Source organism: Bipolaris oryzae (assembly GCF_000523455.1).
Source record: "Bipolaris oryzae ATCC 44560 unplaced genomic scaffold scaffold_136, whole genome shotgun sequence".
Lineage (NCBI taxonomy): Eukaryota > Fungi > Ascomycota > Dothideomycetes > Pleosporales > Pleosporaceae > Bipolaris > Bipolaris oryzae.
In genome coordinates this window covers 1-16,190 of record NW_006911412.1, presented here as the reverse complement: position 1 = coordinate 16,190, position 16,190 = coordinate 1, and the positions used below count along the sequence as shown (strand labels likewise).

The following is a 16,190-nucleotide window of genomic DNA, read 5'->3' as shown; positions in this document are numbered from 1 at the left end:
TGGAGATTGTGGTGCCAGTCACGTGAAGACTTCTTTTTCTTACTCTAAAAACCTACCGTGGCTATGGATAACTTCGGTTGCTCCTGCAGACGGCTAACTTTTGGTTAGTTTTGTGGATGATTTTATGGCTTGTGTTTTGGTTGCTTGGGTTAACTGGGCTAGAGGGAATTCTGGTCTTTGTCACGTGTCCGTACTCTCTCTAAAAATGCAGATTCATAAGATTCTGTCATGACTAATGGGCGTAGAGATTCTTGGAGCTAATTAGATCATATATTCTCGGGCACGAAACCCTCTGGGGACTGGCCGTAGAATGCAGATAAAGCTGCAATCACAGCATGCATAGTAAAAATGCATTGAAATCCAGAAAATAGTATGCAAGTGTACGAAAGTGAGGCTCTAGATATAGATATGGTATTATGTATGAGGCATAAAGTATTTCATTACTGAAAGTAAGGGTCACATGATCAATGCTACTATCTTGCACTGGATAACAACATCGTTGAATGAACAATAAGTCAACACCACTTCAGAACTGACAAACACTTGACGAATGTCTCATCATGCCTAACATCATAGAAGCCCAATCAGATTCCCATACATCTACCCATTCTACTCCCAAAACACCACAACCCTAACCTCAATACTCTCCCTCGCCTCCTCCCCTTCAGTCCCCGGCACCCTAAACGCCGTATGTGGACACCTCCACCCCGGCTTCCCCCTCTCCGTATCGAACCCCTTAAACACCACCATCTCATCCGGCATCATACGACTCAAATACCACCACTGGTGCAACTGCCTCTCTTTCTCCCCATGACTCATCACATAGTTCTCGCTCTTGATCCCCGTACGACTAAACTCCCTCTGTCGGATCTGGTAATCGGAGTCTGGGACGCTAGTGGCGTCGCATACGGCGAGGGGATCTCTGCGGACGGGTTTTAGGGGACGCCAGGCGCCGAGGAAAGCGAAGCGGCGGGAGGAAGTGAAGAGGGTGGAGATGTGGGGTGGGAGGGAGAGTTCGAGTTGGGTGCCGGCGAGGGCGGAGGGGCTGCCAGCGTAGTCGACGTGTGGGTGGCCGGAGGGGATATCTTGCCAGCGGCCTTTGGGGTCGAGGATGCCTTTTTCGCTGGGGGAGTTGTGCGCACGGATTACGTGGTTGAAGACGTGGGCGGTTGTGGCGCCGGTTCTGTTTGGGGTTGGTTGCGGTGGTGAGTTGGTGAGTTCTTTTATTCAACTTTATTCGAGATTAGTAGTATGCGAAATCGGAGGACTTACAGTTTCTTCACGATTTCTTCTATTTCCGGGTAGTATTCGCGCTTTACTTCTTCTTCGGTACTTTCGCGGTTGACTCGGTCTTTTGGTGGTAGTGTGACGAATGTGAATCCGTTGGTGTCGAGATCAAAGGCTCTGCCGCTCGTGCGCGCATCTCGTATGAGCATATGTCGAGTATGTTCGTTGTGGTCATCTAAGAATGGCGTCTTCCAAGCGGACTTTGGAATCGGAATACCTGTTGCAGGAAAGTAGTTTATGGGGACAACAACGTCGCCACTCTGCGAGTCTCGACGGGTTGCTTGCATAGCTGAAGATCTACTCAAATTTGAGAAAGCGAGCCCTTGTCGTTGAACAACTGTGGCGTAGAGATATATTCTTCTTCAATATGGTCACATCACCATGTTCGCGGAACCGCGGCCAGCAGAAGTGGGGTAGACGCGTGCGCAAGGTCATACTGCACAATCAGTCGTACAATTATCATTTCTCATACCGTCGCCGGTGACGTAGCGATGTTACGGTATTTTTCTAGTCCTTAATTTCCATACGCTCAGACCTACCTCGCTCAAAGAAGCTGCTTCAAAATATCTATCTGCTCCATGACAGCGCTCTTGCTTGTGCCACCAGTAGCATTCTTGAGCTCGACTGCGCGCTCATAGTCCAAGCACTCTACGACATCATCACCGAGCCTGGAGTCAATTCCCTTTAGTTGCTCCAAGCTCAGCTTGTCCATGGGTACGTTCTCCTTCTCGGCCAATGCGACTACGCGACCAGAGATGTGGTGGCCCTCGCGGAATGGTACACCCTTCCTGACAAGGTAGTCTGCGAATTCTGTTGCCAGCATCTCAGGCGCCAGCGCTGCGTGCATCTTATCGGCATTGACGAAAAGAGTCGACAGGACACCAGTAGCAATCTGGATAGAGTCGCTGACCGTCTTGATGTGGTCGATGAGGGGCTCGACCGATTCTTGGAGATCCTTGTTGTAGGTTGTGGGCAGACCCTTGATGGTGACGTACAGGCCCGCCATGTGTCCGAATGCACGACCGCTCTTGCCGCGGATAAGCTCGAGTGAATCTGCGTTCTTCTTCTGAGGCATCAATGAGCTTCCAGTCGAGTATGCGTCAGCTAGGCGGACGAAGCCAAACTCCAGACTTGAGTAGATGATCAAATCCTCCGCCCAACGAGACATTTTCAGCATGAAGCTAGATCCCCATTGTAATGTCTCGAAGACGAAGTCGCGATCTCCGACGGCGTTCAGCGAGTTGGGCAAGAGACCCTCGAAGCCGAGCTCCTTAGCCATAGCGTGACGATCGATGTTGAACGGGTTACCTGCAAGCGCGCCGCATCCGAGCGGGGACTTGTTGACGCGCTTGATTACTTCGCGGAGTCGCTCAAGTTCGGATGCGAAAGCGGTTGCGTGTGAAAGGATCCAATGAGACCAGCGCACTGGCTGGGCTTTCTGGAGATGCGTGTAGCCAGGCATGAGTATGTCAATCTCGGCTTCTGCTCGCTGCACCGAAGTCTTTATCAGAAGCTTCAGATAACCCTCAAGCACCTTGAGCTGCTCTCGCAGCCATAACCGCATGTCTGTTGCGACTTGCTCGTTCCTGCTACGCCCTGTGTGCAGCTTTCCGCCAATGTCTTTGCCGATAATCTCGCTCAGCCTCCTTTCGTTGGCAGTATGAATGTCCTCGTCATTTGCCTTGACCTCGAACGTGTTGGAAGCCCACTCTTCCTTGATCTGTGCCATTCCCTTCTCAATGGCAGCGAACTCGTCTTCGGTGAGGATGCCATTGTTCTTGTTGGCACGGGCGAAAGCAATTGAGCCAGCAATATCCTCGGCGTAGAAGAGACGGTCGTAGGGCAGCGAGGCGTTGTACTGCTCCATGACGGGGTCAAGGCCCTCTGTGCACATGTCAGTATCATCCAATCATACCAAATAAGTTCGTATAATCAAATCAAGTCATTGACAGGTACGTACCCGTGAAACGGCCACCCCAGAGCATGTTCTCTGCTACCTTCTTTTCTGAAGCCATTTTGTGTATGAGATAAGTGAAAAGTTGTTGAGTTGTGTTGTGACTGTTCGCGCGTCCAGAAAAAAGATATGACGCTCCTGCATCGGCGGGCAGGGGTCTGCGCTACTAAGCGCTAGTTACTGCGGGGAACCATCACATTTCACTTTCAGTCACCAACCTTCAGATACAGTTTCTACAAAGCGAAGCAGAGTCTATATTCCATTTAAGAGCACATATCCAGCAGGTCTGAATATTGTATCTGTATCTACCATGATGTTTGACGCCCTCAATTCCTGTTATCCTCCAGCGTCAGCCGACTCAACCCCGCTTCAAGCATCGCCAACTCTGCAAAATATGTAGATTGTCCACGAGCGCGAGAGAAAACTTGCGCATTTGCGACTATTGCCTTCTTTCTTAGGTAACCTCCGATACCCTGCTGGTTGATAGCTGTGAGAGGGGCGTTGCTGTTCGCATAGCTCGTTGGCAAAAAAACGGGGCGAAGCCCCCATGGACCCTCACGATCCATTTCCTCCTGCAACTGCAAGAATAAACCAAGGGGTGAGCCTTGCTCTCCTTGTGCTTCAAACGAATTAAACATTACGGTAGGGAGTCTACGCGTAGGCCTTGGATGCCTCATTGCTGGGTGGCTGTAGCGTACATACATTGGTTTGTCTGCCATGGCTGTCTATGTTCAGGCCCGATGGATGGGCTTGGTTTTTTGGTTGGAATCTTTTCTACGTACGATAATATAGCCTCTCACTCATCACTGTGTGAACTCACAATCAGGCATGGTCAGCTGTTCGGTACTGAAGTGGTTTCACAATGCAACTAGAACATCATCAGGGCACGTGTGAATTCAGATTCAGATCTGTTGGATTCATTCTTCTAGTATCAAACTAGATAGCTACTGCTCTTTGATTTGAGTTGTCTCATTACTCATTGTAATTCAGTCCCAACGCCGATGAATGCAAGAACCCAGTACGCGATGCCATCGCTAACGCTAACCATTTGATATGCAGAAAAAGAAAAAAGACGCTCTTCACTACGATCCCGTAGTGATGACAGAAGCTTCTCAAATAAGCGCACCAACAACGCTCAACCCGACCAGGAGAGATAGGCTCCAACTCCTACTAATCTTCAGCCCGGCGTTCACATATGACCCTTCATTGCCACCGTCGGTCTTCCTTGGCCCAACCGCCTTTTCAACATTGAAGCACCCAAACATGCCAACGCCGGTAGCGCCCTCTTTGTCAAAAGCTTGCATCTTCTCTGCAAGACAGGTCTCGACAATGTCTGGCGAGTCGGTGATGCAGTACTGGAAGCAATCGTCGCCGTCCTCCGAATTGACAATCACAGGTGTTTTTGAATCTCGGGGTGTTAATGAGGTAGTTTCTGGGGCCGAATATGTGGCAATGGCGTTGATGTGGCCGTTGCAGCAGGCATCCAGGATTGAGCTGTTTGAGCCGCCAATGGGTACTGCGCAGGAAGGGAGGGTAGTGGGTGGTGGGGGAACCGAGCTGAGAGGTTGGCAAGACATTTTTGTGACTTTGTGTTTTTTTTGTGTGATGAATAGGATGTGGAGTGGACGATCGAAGTCGTTCGAGAATTGCAGTGTATCGGATTGGGGTTTGGTATCCGGTGGTTCGATTGAACACGGCTTGCGTGTGATCGAGCGAACTTTTCAAAGAGAAAATATAGAGATCGTTCAGATGAGATGGGAATCTGGCGCCGACGCAATGCTGTGATTTGACGGAAAGAAGGAATGCGAGTTTTTGAAAGAAATGATGAGTTGTTCGCAGAACACACTCAGAACGATAAGAAAAGAACCTAATGAAATGATAGAAGGAAAGAGAGAATCTTGAGGCTGTTGGATGATGCCATTGTCGAGCGCAGAGCCTCATTCATATGTACAAAACGGATTCTAAGAATATCCTGGTAGGATTGGCGGGTGGACAGGCGGGTAGATGGGCCAGCGCGAGACCTAGCGTTACGCGCCCGCCGCTCGGCTGTGGGACGTCGTTGGTTGGCCAGTAACGCTCGACGGGACTACGCGCTAAATGCTCGGCCCCGTCCGAAACAACGTGTTCTGTCGTGTTTGAAACATCATTATGCGAGTACTTGTTGTCTTCATGCTTTGTCTAGTCCAATGATGTATCAATATCGCGCGGTAGAGACACGTCACGTGCCATACACTCCACCAAAACAAAGATCCTTGCGCTTGACCCGAGTAATGACAGGCGGCTTTCAGGTACCAAACAGAGATCTCGCGAGGCTGTTGGACAGGAATGATATCTTGGGGCCCCGTTGTCGCGGCAATATCGGGAGTAACGGAGCCCACGTTGCGGGCCTAAATATATGGCACCATGCTCCATTCGTGAAGTGGGTACTTTTGCTTCAAGATACATGCGTATAATTATGAATTGAGACTGAGATACCACTAGCTAAATCAGGACATCTTTTTTGCAACGTTCACAGTCCTTGCCATTCTGCGACGGTTGTGTTCTGGGAGATGAAGCACGAAACTGAAGTCAGCCAAGAATTAGAACGCTCGGGAAGTCTGGTGTTGAGTCTCAATCGTCTTCATTTTCATCCTCATGCGCGGCTGCCCAAGGACTTCTCTTGCGTAGTGATGCTCCTCGCGCCTCGAGTACAAATGGTATAGGCGCTAAGCAGATAGCGATAGCCATCAGTACTAAGCTTGCGTTTCTAGTGCCGATATTCAGGAAAAGATGTCTTCCGATAAGCGGAAAACCAGCCCCAGCCAGGTTTCGGATGAGGCCGATGCCAGCAAGTGCTGACGCTGAATACGTCTTATAGGCATCCTCGGTATATGTAAGGGTCATGAGTACTAAAGGTAAACTGTGAGCACAGATCTTCTTCAAACTCAAGACAAAAACTTACTAAGAGTATAGAAGGACCATCCCCAGAAGGCACTAGCAAGTACTGCAAAGAGTGGGTGCATATGCGGCGTAGCTGTGAACGCGAAAACTAAGAGGGATATTGGCAGCACTATAGCGGCTAGCTTTGCATATCGCACCCGTGCTTCTGGGACATCGTGACCATTGGCTTGAGCAACACGCCATTGGTAGTATCTTTCTTGAAAGACGTTTGTCATGAGACCAATAGTTATGCCCACAACTATCCCAAGAAAGCAGATACCAACGCCAATAGTGTCAAACCCGTAGCCACTTGGTCCGAAGATCATGTGAAAAGCGCCGTTGAACAGGAATGAAAGCCCGTATAGAAAGCCGTTATATAGAGCACCAAACTGAACGATGGCTTCAGTGCCGAGAAATCGGAATGGCCTCGCAAGTGCGGTGCCGAACAGTTGTTTCGGTCCTCGCTGCTTCAGCGCATCCGGTACCTCTAGGCTGTCGTCTCCTGTTGCTTTGCGTAGCGCTCTCGCTCTTCTCAGTAATATCACACTGTGTCGAGTCTCTCCCAAAGTGCCCAGAGTTATAACCAGGATGATCCAAAACGCGAAGCAGATGACCAGCATGACCCGAAACACATCGTGCCATGACCTGCCCTTTGCAATGAAGGAAAAGAGCACGAAGCCAGTTGGACTGCCACCTGTGGCTGCCCAGAGAAACCAGGACATTGCTGGGCCCGTGTCGTTGTGATGGAAGAGATCTGCGATAGTTCCGCCGAAATTCGATATCGTTGTTGAAGAAAAATAACCAGAGAAAAGTCTCAAGACAAGGAACGGTCCTAGAGTCTCAACATATGTCGTTCCCAGAAGCATGAGTAGGAATATGCCATAAGACACAATGTACACAGGCCTGCGTCCATAGTACTCTGAGAGTGGTGCTAGAGTCATAGGTCCAGAAGCTAGTCCAAGCACGTACATGCTCAGCCCCAGCAATGCGACGCTGGGTGATACACCCATATCTTTTGCAAAGTCACCCGCGACAGGACTAAATCCACTGGCACCCCAAGAGACACTGAGATCTATAGGTATTATCGCAGCAACCATAAGCCATTTTCGCGCTGCCGGCCAGTTGCGCGGGTCTTCTGGATCGTTGGGCTCAAATGTGATGACTTTGACCGGCACTTGGGAGAGCAACGGCTCTCTCTCAGCTTGGAAGGAGCTCATCTTTCCATGAAAAAAAAATAAGAGAATGAAGGTCTTCTGGTGTGTCCAGAGTCAAGATGTAGCTACGGTGTGATGCTGCCACGTGCGAGATATGGCGATCGAGCGCCGGATGATGACGTACCAAGCCATGATTTCATTGGACCGATCCATTTTGTACTACATTTGGGTTCTGATATCTCCAACACTGAATACTTGCATATCACTGGTGAATGAATTGACGATGCATCGTCTTAAGTTTGTTGGGATCAATGTCTTTGATAGTCTGAAACTCAAGTTAGCAATCGCTGATCCCCAATTCCAATACGCTATGCCGCGCACAAGATCATTCAAACTCTATTCTGATAATCAGTCCCGCAGCGACATTGATGACTCGAATTTCCTCCCTCTACCAAAACTAGCAAGCTCGACATCACCTCAATTCGCACAGTATATGGTGTGACTTGACAACGATTGCCGTATGTGCTGCAGTTGCATATCGATTTTTGACAACCAAACGGTGTGACTGCATTTTGGTAATGCACAATAGGCAAGTAGATGAGCAGGGAACCCACGAGAAAGGTATTACGAGGAGAAGGAGATATTATGCTATGATCCTAGCACAGTCGCCGGGTCGAGAAACGTGATGCGTTAGTGCATAATAGGTGTACCGCCAATATTGCCTTCGTTCTATAACTAATTAACGCATAAGCCCATTCGCATGAGGTTCAAGTTTTAGATTTAGACCTGAGCAAGTAGTAACAATCTGGTAAAATTTGTAATCTCATTCGAAATATCTAAATATAAATTACCAAGAAATACGGGGATGTTGCCGTGAAAGTTAGCACACTGTAACATAGAAATGCCTCTGGCAAAGCACGCACTACTAGGGTTCTCGCAAAGCGTGTCTAGGTTTTTGGATAACATCCTGGGAACATAGTATACATCTCCAGCCCCACATTACCCAGTCAAGAACTAGTTCACCATTTGTCCCGTACACAGGTAGGCGCACTTAAATGGTGGCCATTTTCGGCTTACATCCCACCGAAGGCCCGACTAGTGTATTTATCCGTATCCCGGACTCCTCCTTTACCCTAGATTCCGACTAGTCCACCCGTCATTCTATATTAATTTTCCCGGATGTTTGGTTATAAAAAATGGAAATAAGAACACCGTCGAGCCAAGCCGCGTGTTGTCGCATCGCTAAGCATTCACCATGCGTGCCATTTCGGTCACAGTGACGCTACTGTTCTGTGCTAATACATGGGCCTTTCTAAAAGCCAGTCAAAACAATCAGAGTCTTACTATTGCTAACGACCGGCTGGTTGCATCGGTGAGCAAATCAAAAGGGTATATCAATGTTTTGACGCTCGACGGCCAAAACCTTCTTGGAACAGAATCTGGTAACACTGGTGTTGGACCATATCTTGATTGCTACTGGTTGGTGAAAGTCATACTCGAAGAGCACAGATATGATAAGCTGATATTCTCGCTTCAAACAGTACTCCGAGTGGTTTCTGGACGCCTGGTCGTGGTAAAGATGTTCAATATCAATTATTCAACGGCACCGACTCAACCGGCACCCCATATGGCGGTATCAGCATGGGAGAAACGTATGCGCCTACCGGCCAACGGCTGGAGCAATACTGGTTTCTAAAAGAAGGCGAGACTGGGCTTCATACTTTCAGCCGAATAGTATACCACAACGAGACTACGCCATTTCTGCGGAACCTGCAGGAGTTCCGGACTCTATTCAGACCCAACCACGACCCTCCACTCTTCACCCACTTTGTCACCAACGACAAGTTTTCCGCACCCCGTCCAGATACAAATGGTCAAGCAGTCGTTCAAGATGCTACCTGGCAGCTTGCCAATAAAGACGATCCATACGTAAAAGGCGTAGGCGACTACTTCACCAAGTACACCTTCCAAGACAGCTGGCGCAACCACCTCGCCCACGGCATGTACGCCGATGGCCGCACCACAAACGGGACCACGTACGGCGCCTGGCTCGTTCACAACACCGTCGAAACCTACTTCGGCGGTCCCACACACTCAGACCTCGTCGTGGACGGCATCGTCTACAACTACATGGTCTCCAACCACCATGGCGCCCAAACCCCAAACATAACAAACGGCTTCGACCGCACTTTCGGCCCACAATACTTCCACTTCAACACGGGCGGTACACTGGACGAACTGCGTAAAGACGCAGAGCAATACGGTCAACGCCCAGATTGGAACGCACCCTTCTACGACTCCATCGCCGCCCACGTCCCAAATCTCCTTCCATCATCCCACCGCGGCACCTTCGAAGCAACCATCTCTCTCCCCGCCGGTGCCCAAAACCCCATCGCCATCCTCACCACCACCGGCCACAACTACCAAGACAACGCCGCAAACAGCACCGCATACCAATACTGGACGCCCATCCCCTCTTCCGGCACCATCTCCATCCCCCGCGTAAAACCCGGATCCTACCGCCTCACCCTCTCCGCAACCTCCATCTTCGGCGACACCACCCACGACTCCATCTCCATCTCCGCCTCGCACACAACCACACTCAACATGACCTGGACCCCCGAATCCGCCGGTAAAGAACTCTTCCGCATAGGCACCCCCGATAAATCCTCTGGCGAATTTCGCCACGGCACCTCCCCTTCCCCCACCCACCCTTTGCTAACCGAAGAATACCGACTCTACTGGGCCGCCTACGATTTCATCACCGATTTCCCCTCGGGCGTGCGCTTCAAGGTGGGAGGACAAGATGACGAGAGCACGGCCCTGAATTATGTCCATTGGGCTGTTTTTGGGGGTAAAGGGAATAGTCTGAGGCCTGTGCCGGTGCCTGATCATGTTTATGACTGGAGTATAGTGTTTGAGTTGCCAAAGGAGGAGGGGCAGGGAGGGGCAAGGGGCAAGAAGGCGACGTTTACCGTGCAGCTTGCGGCCGCGAAGACGGCGGCGGGGAATACCGATGTGAATTCGGGCGAGGAGGAGTGGGCGGATTTGCCGTTGAGTGTGCGGGTTAATGGCGTGGGCGTGGGCGTGTGGGTTATTCCGTATGTTACCTCCTCCTCCTCCTCCCCCCCCCTTTTTTTTTAATATTCTCTCACTCTGAGATTGACGATGAGGATGGCGTGGGGGGTGATTGTTATACGAGCAAAGTCAAGCTAATCTGTGAGATACCAGATACTACCAGTCTTCATCCTGCGCGGTGCGTTCAGCCGTGTCGTGCTATCATTTGGCGCACAAATTTGAGTTTTCGGGGGATTTGCTCAAGGAGGAAGGGGAGAATGAGATTGTGCTGAGTCTGCCGTATAATGCGACGGATAGTGAGAGTGCGGTATTGCCCGAGGCAGTGTATGTGCAGTATGATGCGTTTAGGTTGGAGGTGGAGTAAGGTTGGAAGTGGATAGATAGCTTGTTTGGTGAGAGTTGGAGGATATGTTATCCAACTCTGGAAATTGAAGTGAAAAGTTGACATGTGTAGGTGGGAAGTGGATGGAGATGATACTATATGACAAAGTGGTGGCAGAAACCATTTCGCTCACTTTGTCATGCGTATAGATTGACGCAGTATACAAAGTAGTCACCTCATTCTCACACACACACACCAACAATAACCATACAACAAGACACATCATCACCTCAATCTTCAACAAAACCATTCAAATGACAGACTCTGGTATTTCCATAGCTACTAAAATCCAATATGTGTGTATATGTATATATATACGACTAATTCACCCCTTCATATCGCATTCTCGCCGTGCCCCGCCCTCTTTCATCGCCACGTACGGCATTCCCATATCAACCCATCCCTCTTTACAAAGAAGGTCGCGACCTCGTGGATCCAGGATAAATCCAAAAGTCCATCCAAGCAACAGAAGCAGAAAAAGATAAAAGAAATGGATGTATTTACACAAAAGGAAAATAACCCAGAGTCGTAAGGACAGAAGTCCCTCATCAATAAGAAAAAAAGCGCAACGAATGGCAAATAAAGAAAAAGGTATACGAGTTGCGCAAAACAGAGAACAAGAGAAGCAGAAGTGGGTGTAAAAAAGGAGGGACAAAAAAGATAAAACGACAAACGGGCAGAGCAAATGAAAAATAAATAAATCAAAAACAGGAGTGGGAGGACGAGGGGGAGGGGGAAACGAAACAAAAAGCTCAAAAAAAATAGAAGTTTGAAAAAAGACTGGCAAGGTTTCCCTCCCCCCGCAACGCTATGCAATTCATTCATTTCCCTTTGTATCGCTTTAATTTCTCTCTTCCTTCTTCTTGTTTGTTCCAAAAAAAGCCCCTTTTCAAAAGAAGCCGAAGCACAAAACATTAACATTTTATAATCCCTAACCCAAACCTCCGTCCCGCGCGGGCGGGTTTCGTTTCAAAACAACCGACCGCCACAGGGATTACCTGGGCGGGCTCGCAGGAGGCGACTGCGACTTGGGCACTGGCGATTTGGGTACCGCCGGTACATCTGGTACATCCTCGCCGTTTGGTTGTTGTTGTTGTTGCTGCTGATATTGTCGGAGATGCTCGGGCAGCTCTTCGCGCGTAATCGTTGCTCTTCGTATGGCGTTGCGTAACCGGCTCATGACGGCCGGCTGTCCGTTGACGCCATTTGCGGCCTGGTAGCTGGCCCGGTTGCCCTGGATGCTATTTCGGCTGTGCGACGACTCGAGTCGCGTCAGCATGGCTGCAGACGTGAAATCGTTACTCTGCTCGAAACTAGGGCGCACACGGTCCATCGACATGCGCGCACGGTCGTAGCTCGGTCGCACACGGCATTCAGTCGACATGCGGGTGTTGAGTGGAGGGCCGTCTGAAGTGGGGGCTGGTGGGAGGCCTTCCAGGGAGCGACGGAAGGTGTAGTCTGTGCTGTTGCTACCGTTTTGGCTTCTTGGGTTGTGCGTCGTGGCCGTGGGTGCAACCGAAGGTGGGTATATTGGTCGTACATCTTCATCAGTAGGAGTAGCATTCGCAGCCGTGTACTTGGAGGGATCGGGCTCTGGGATGCTCGATTCTGGTGAAGAAGCGGCCTTCTCTGGTGGTGGAGGAATGAATGAAGTGGATTCTTTAAGATAGTCGAATTTGCCTTGCTTGACTTGTTCTCGAATAATGTCGGCATCCAACGGAAAGTACATCTTCTGCGTGGCTTTGAAGATGAAGCGGGGAAGCAAACAAGCCATGGTGGCACACAGAACGTATGCCCAGAAATTGAGGTTTCCGTAGACTTCGGATCCGGCCTTGTAGAACTGTTGACTGGAAGTAAAGGAGGTGTAGGCGCCAGTCCAAAGCCAGACAAAGAGGGTACTGATAACAACGATGAGGACCATTAACCAATCCCATCGGTAAGTGTTGTACAAGACGTAAATGTTGGCGGCACAAACGGCAGTAGTAGCGGCATAGATACCCATGCGCCGGTACTCGGCAATGTCCAAGCCGTTTGACGTCGCAAAAGTGGCGGGCTCGAATATCTCGTAGAGGAAGAAGAAAGCAATGGCGGATTGATAGATACCATCAACCATGTATGCCCTACGAGTATGTTAGAAGTTTTTTTCAAGTAATTCTGGAGCATCATACTTACCAAAACTTTGGTTGTGTCCACTCCTTGCGCTCAATACCGCGGCGATATAGTTGTGGAACAGCCAGAGACACCCTATCGTCGACATCCTGGTCCAAAACACCCATGACAATAACAGGGAGTGACGTAAACGCCAAGTTGAAGAAGATGATGTATGTGTAGTCGAAAATATACTGGCTGTCAAAGTTGGTGTAAATCTGGTACCAGAAGAGGGCAAAAGTCCAAACAATGTTCTATTAAATGTTAGCATGAGCGCAAATTGGCCATGATGAGGAAACAGCTCACTTTGTAGAAAAAGTTGGCAATGGTCTCCGCAAGTCTGCGGTACGACCATCTGCCATGAACAAGCACAAGGCGAGTCAAGAAGCGGAATTGACCAATCGCGTAATCCGAAGACATGACGGCCGCGCGACCCTCAACACCGGCGATACCGACACCAACGTGTGCCTCTTGAATCATGGCAACGTCGTTGGCACCGTCTCCAATGGCAAGAGTAAGACAGTCGAGTCCAGTCTTGACCATGTTGACAACAGCCGCCTTTTGACTGGGACTGACTCTGCAGCACAGGACAGATCGACATCTCCTGCAGAGCAAGAGGAACTTTCTCTTGACGGACTCGTCCAAAGCCAGCTTAAGTGTGTCTCCATCGATGATGATGGCATGTGTGGGTGGAGGCGGTTCGTGGTCGTTTTGCGCGGCAGCCAGCTCCTCCTCGGAACCCTCGAGACCAAAGATTTTGAGCTTTTCGTCGAGCTGAGCTTCCACGGATGCAATGGTATCATCTGTGACCTTGAGAATAATGAGATCCATGTCGTTGTCGAGCAGGTTGCATGAGAAACCAATGTTGATGGCTGTCTCTACCTTGTCACCAGTCAGGACCCAGAGCTTGATACCCGCCTGACCGAGAAGCGAGATGGACTCTGGTACACCGTCCTGGAGTCGGTCCTCAATAGCAGTTCCTCCTAGTAGCCAAAGGTGATTTTCGATGCGATCAGACACTTCTTCCAACTTGTCCTCACGACCCTGGATGGCGTTGGCAGCAACATCGTAGTCCTTGCTCCACTCTTGGTACTCCTCTTCAGAGATTTCTCTCTGGGCAATACAAAGTGTTCGCAGTCCCTCTCGTGCAAACATTTCCAGGTGCTCTCCAGTATCGGCGCGAAGCTGTCGTTGCTCATTGGGGATCAATCTTGAGTAAATCATGCTGTCAGCACCCTTGCAGAAGAGGATAATCTTGCCATCGGGCATCCTGATGATGGCGCTCATGCGCTTCCTGCTGGAGTTGAATTCGAGAGTGTTGAGAACCTGGTACCTGCGCTCCTGTCCCAAGACGTTCAAAATCAGATTGTCGTCTTCGCGGCCGACAAATGTAAATCCAACATCGCGAGCAGTGGCAACAAGTGCAGCTTCGTCGGGTGATTGGGCCTTGAACTCGATCTTGGGTGGGTCGCCGGGGGTGCGTTCGGTAACAACGGTGTGGCAAAGAGCCAAGGCAAGCATAAATTCCTCATTGGCCCTCTTCTGTTCCATTCCGGCGTCTCCGCGTAGATCATCGATGAAGTCGGGTGCAACGAAAGTCAGGTCGTCGTCCCACAAATAAGGATTGTCGTGCATCTTCCGGATACCTTCGAGCATACGCACACGATCCCTTGCAATCTGCTCACGAGCCTTTGCACCTTCAACCTCGACGTCGATGCCTTGTCTTCGCTGGATTCCGGCTTGTGCTTCGGTGTACGCTTCTCCATAGGGAACACCGTTGATGGTCGCCTTCTTGAACTCCATGACGTTCTGAGTAAGAGTTCCGGTCTTGTCCGAGAAGATGTATTCGATTTGACCGACATCATCGGAGATGTTCCAGGACTTGGGGGTGCACGGGTAGTCGAGTTTTTCGTAGTACATGTTGATGTCGCTGTAGATGAAGAGGGCCTGGAGTGTTCGGATGATTTCCAACGTAATGTAGAGCGAAATGGGGACCAAGTTTTGGAAGAGAATGACACCAGCCCAGAAGGCAATGACACCGTCAGTGGCAGGGGCGCCTCCGTATGAGCCAAACTCGAAGACTGAGTGCGAAGTGTCATTCCGAGCCCACGAAACTCCTAGCACAATTCCAGACACCAGACACATGGCGGCCAAGATGAAGAAGTTGTACACGACGTTCCAATTAAGCTCTTTGGAGATGCGGGCTCGCTTGCTAGGTGTGATTCCAGAGTTGATCATGATCTTGCTCTCGTCACCGGTGAAGATGACTACTCCCAGAATCCACTCGGTGTTTCGCAATTGACATCCACGCAGGACCAGATTGTTGATGGAAATAGGCTCGACCATTTCATAGGGCTGCGCCTCGGGATCCTTTGTGTTGTGTTGCTGCCACCGGATGGCTGCGCTGTAGGAATAGAGGTTCGAGTGGGGGCCTTCGCTCTCAATGACGAATTCGGCGCGTTCGCAGTGTCGAGCGTGTCGTACATCGCGAGTACAATGCAGTGCGCTGCGGACCTTGAGGTTCGTTTCGCCGTCCAGATTCTTAGTTTCTACATAACAGGCGCCATCATCGGAAGATGTGGAAAGGACAATGACGTCGGCGGGGATTTCTTCGTTGTTGTATAGACGCACAAAATCGCCAACCTGGACGTTCTTCCACGCGTCCTTCTTGAAGCGGGCTTTCTCGGGGACAGACTTGTAAGGGTTCAAGACGCTTCCCCAAAACTTCTGGGTGATTTCGGGTTTCGAGTCAGCGCCGCGAATCTTGTCGTTCTCTCCGGGTCCTAGAGGCCAGGATGGGGACTGAGTAGGAGACTGTCCCGGCAGAGGTGAGGGGACTGGTGTCATCTGAATGTCACCTTCGTTTCCTAGGTACGACCCGGTATGCGACATGACCGAGGCTCGCCGAGTCTCGATTGAAGGCCGGGTGACGTTGGCGGCCCTATCGCTGCCCTGCTTTCCCTTTCCAGCTTTGACGCCCTTGACTAGCCGCCATGTTGTGACGATGCTCTTTGTTGTCGCCTTCTTGATCCTACGCCATAGGGAAATCGAGTCTTCGGCCGTGTTAACATTGTTGAAGTCGACGAGTCGGTGGACTGGGGCGTTGTTTAGCTCCATGTCGAGGACGGTTCTCCGCCAATCCTCGACAGCATCCTTAATGGCGGTTACGACGAGAATGACAATGAGGGGCACTGCGTTAAGCGCCGGGTTCGAGGCACCGAAGATGGAGAAGATCTAGAGGAGTTGGGGGTCAGTTTTTTCTTGGGGG

General features: G+C 50.3%; 7 protein-coding genes across 7 annotated transcripts; 1 reads left to right on the top strand and 6 right to left on the bottom strand.

Moving 5' to 3' along the window:
* Positions 1-609: 609 nt before the first annotated feature.
* On the bottom strand, positions 610-1,574 carry COCMIDRAFT_28761 (uncharacterized protein; the record flags this gene model as incomplete). The annotated part of the gene is made up of 2 exons (XM_007692644.1): positions 610-1,183; positions 1,273-1,574. 2 exons carry the CDS (start codon positions 1,572-1,574, stop codon positions 610-612), a joined length of 876 nt encoding a protein of 291 aa, XP_007690834.1.
* A 257-nt stretch (positions 1,575-1,831) lies between these two features.
* Positions 1,832-3,302, bottom strand: COCMIDRAFT_102987 (uncharacterized protein; the record flags this gene model as incomplete). Its single annotated transcript, XM_007692657.1, has 2 exons — positions 1,832-3,171; positions 3,248-3,302. The coding sequence occupies 2 exons, from the start codon at positions 3,300-3,302 to the stop codon at positions 1,832-1,834; spliced, it is 1,395 nt and encodes a 464-aa protein (XP_007690847.1).
* A 265-nt stretch (positions 3,303-3,567) lies between these two features.
* COCMIDRAFT_103011 (uncharacterized protein) lies at positions 3,568-3,960 on the bottom strand (the record flags this gene model as incomplete). The annotated part of the gene is made up of 1 exon (XM_007692656.1): positions 3,568-3,960. The coding sequence occupies one exon, from the start codon at positions 3,958-3,960 to the stop codon at positions 3,568-3,570; it is 393 nt and encodes a 130-aa protein (XP_007690846.1).
* Positions 3,961-4,353: 393 nt separating this feature from the next.
* COCMIDRAFT_28758 (uncharacterized protein) lies at positions 4,354-4,818 on the bottom strand (the record flags this gene model as incomplete). The annotated part of the gene is made up of 1 exon (XM_007692643.1): positions 4,354-4,818. The coding sequence occupies one exon, from the start codon at positions 4,816-4,818 to the stop codon at positions 4,354-4,356; it is 465 nt and encodes a 154-aa protein (XP_007690833.1).
* A 1,033-nt stretch (positions 4,819-5,851) lies between these two features.
* Positions 5,852-7,377, bottom strand: COCMIDRAFT_7805 (uncharacterized protein; the record flags this gene model as incomplete). Its single annotated transcript, XM_007692637.1, has 2 exons — positions 5,852-6,129; positions 6,183-7,377. 2 exons carry the CDS (start codon positions 7,375-7,377, stop codon positions 5,852-5,854), a joined length of 1,473 nt encoding a protein of 490 aa, XP_007690827.1.
* A 1,192-nt stretch (positions 7,378-8,569) lies between these two features.
* Positions 8,570-10,756, top strand: COCMIDRAFT_28756 (polysaccharide lyase family 4 protein; the record flags this gene model as incomplete). Its single annotated transcript, XM_007692642.1, has 3 exons — positions 8,570-8,793; positions 8,856-10,415; positions 10,546-10,756. The coding sequence occupies 3 exons, from the start codon at positions 8,570-8,572 to the stop codon at positions 10,754-10,756; spliced, it is 1,995 nt and encodes a 664-aa protein (XP_007690832.1).
* A 1,012-nt stretch (positions 10,757-11,768) lies between these two features.
* On the bottom strand, positions 11,769-16,039 carry COCMIDRAFT_39311 (uncharacterized protein; the record flags this gene model as incomplete). The annotated part of the gene is made up of 5 exons (XM_007692650.1): positions 11,769-11,994; positions 12,037-12,894; positions 12,947-13,176; positions 13,229-15,874; positions 15,908-16,039. The coding sequence occupies 5 exons, from the start codon at positions 16,037-16,039 to the stop codon at positions 11,769-11,771; spliced, it is 4,092 nt and encodes a 1,363-aa protein (XP_007690840.1).
* Positions 16,040-16,190: the final 151 nt, after the last annotated feature.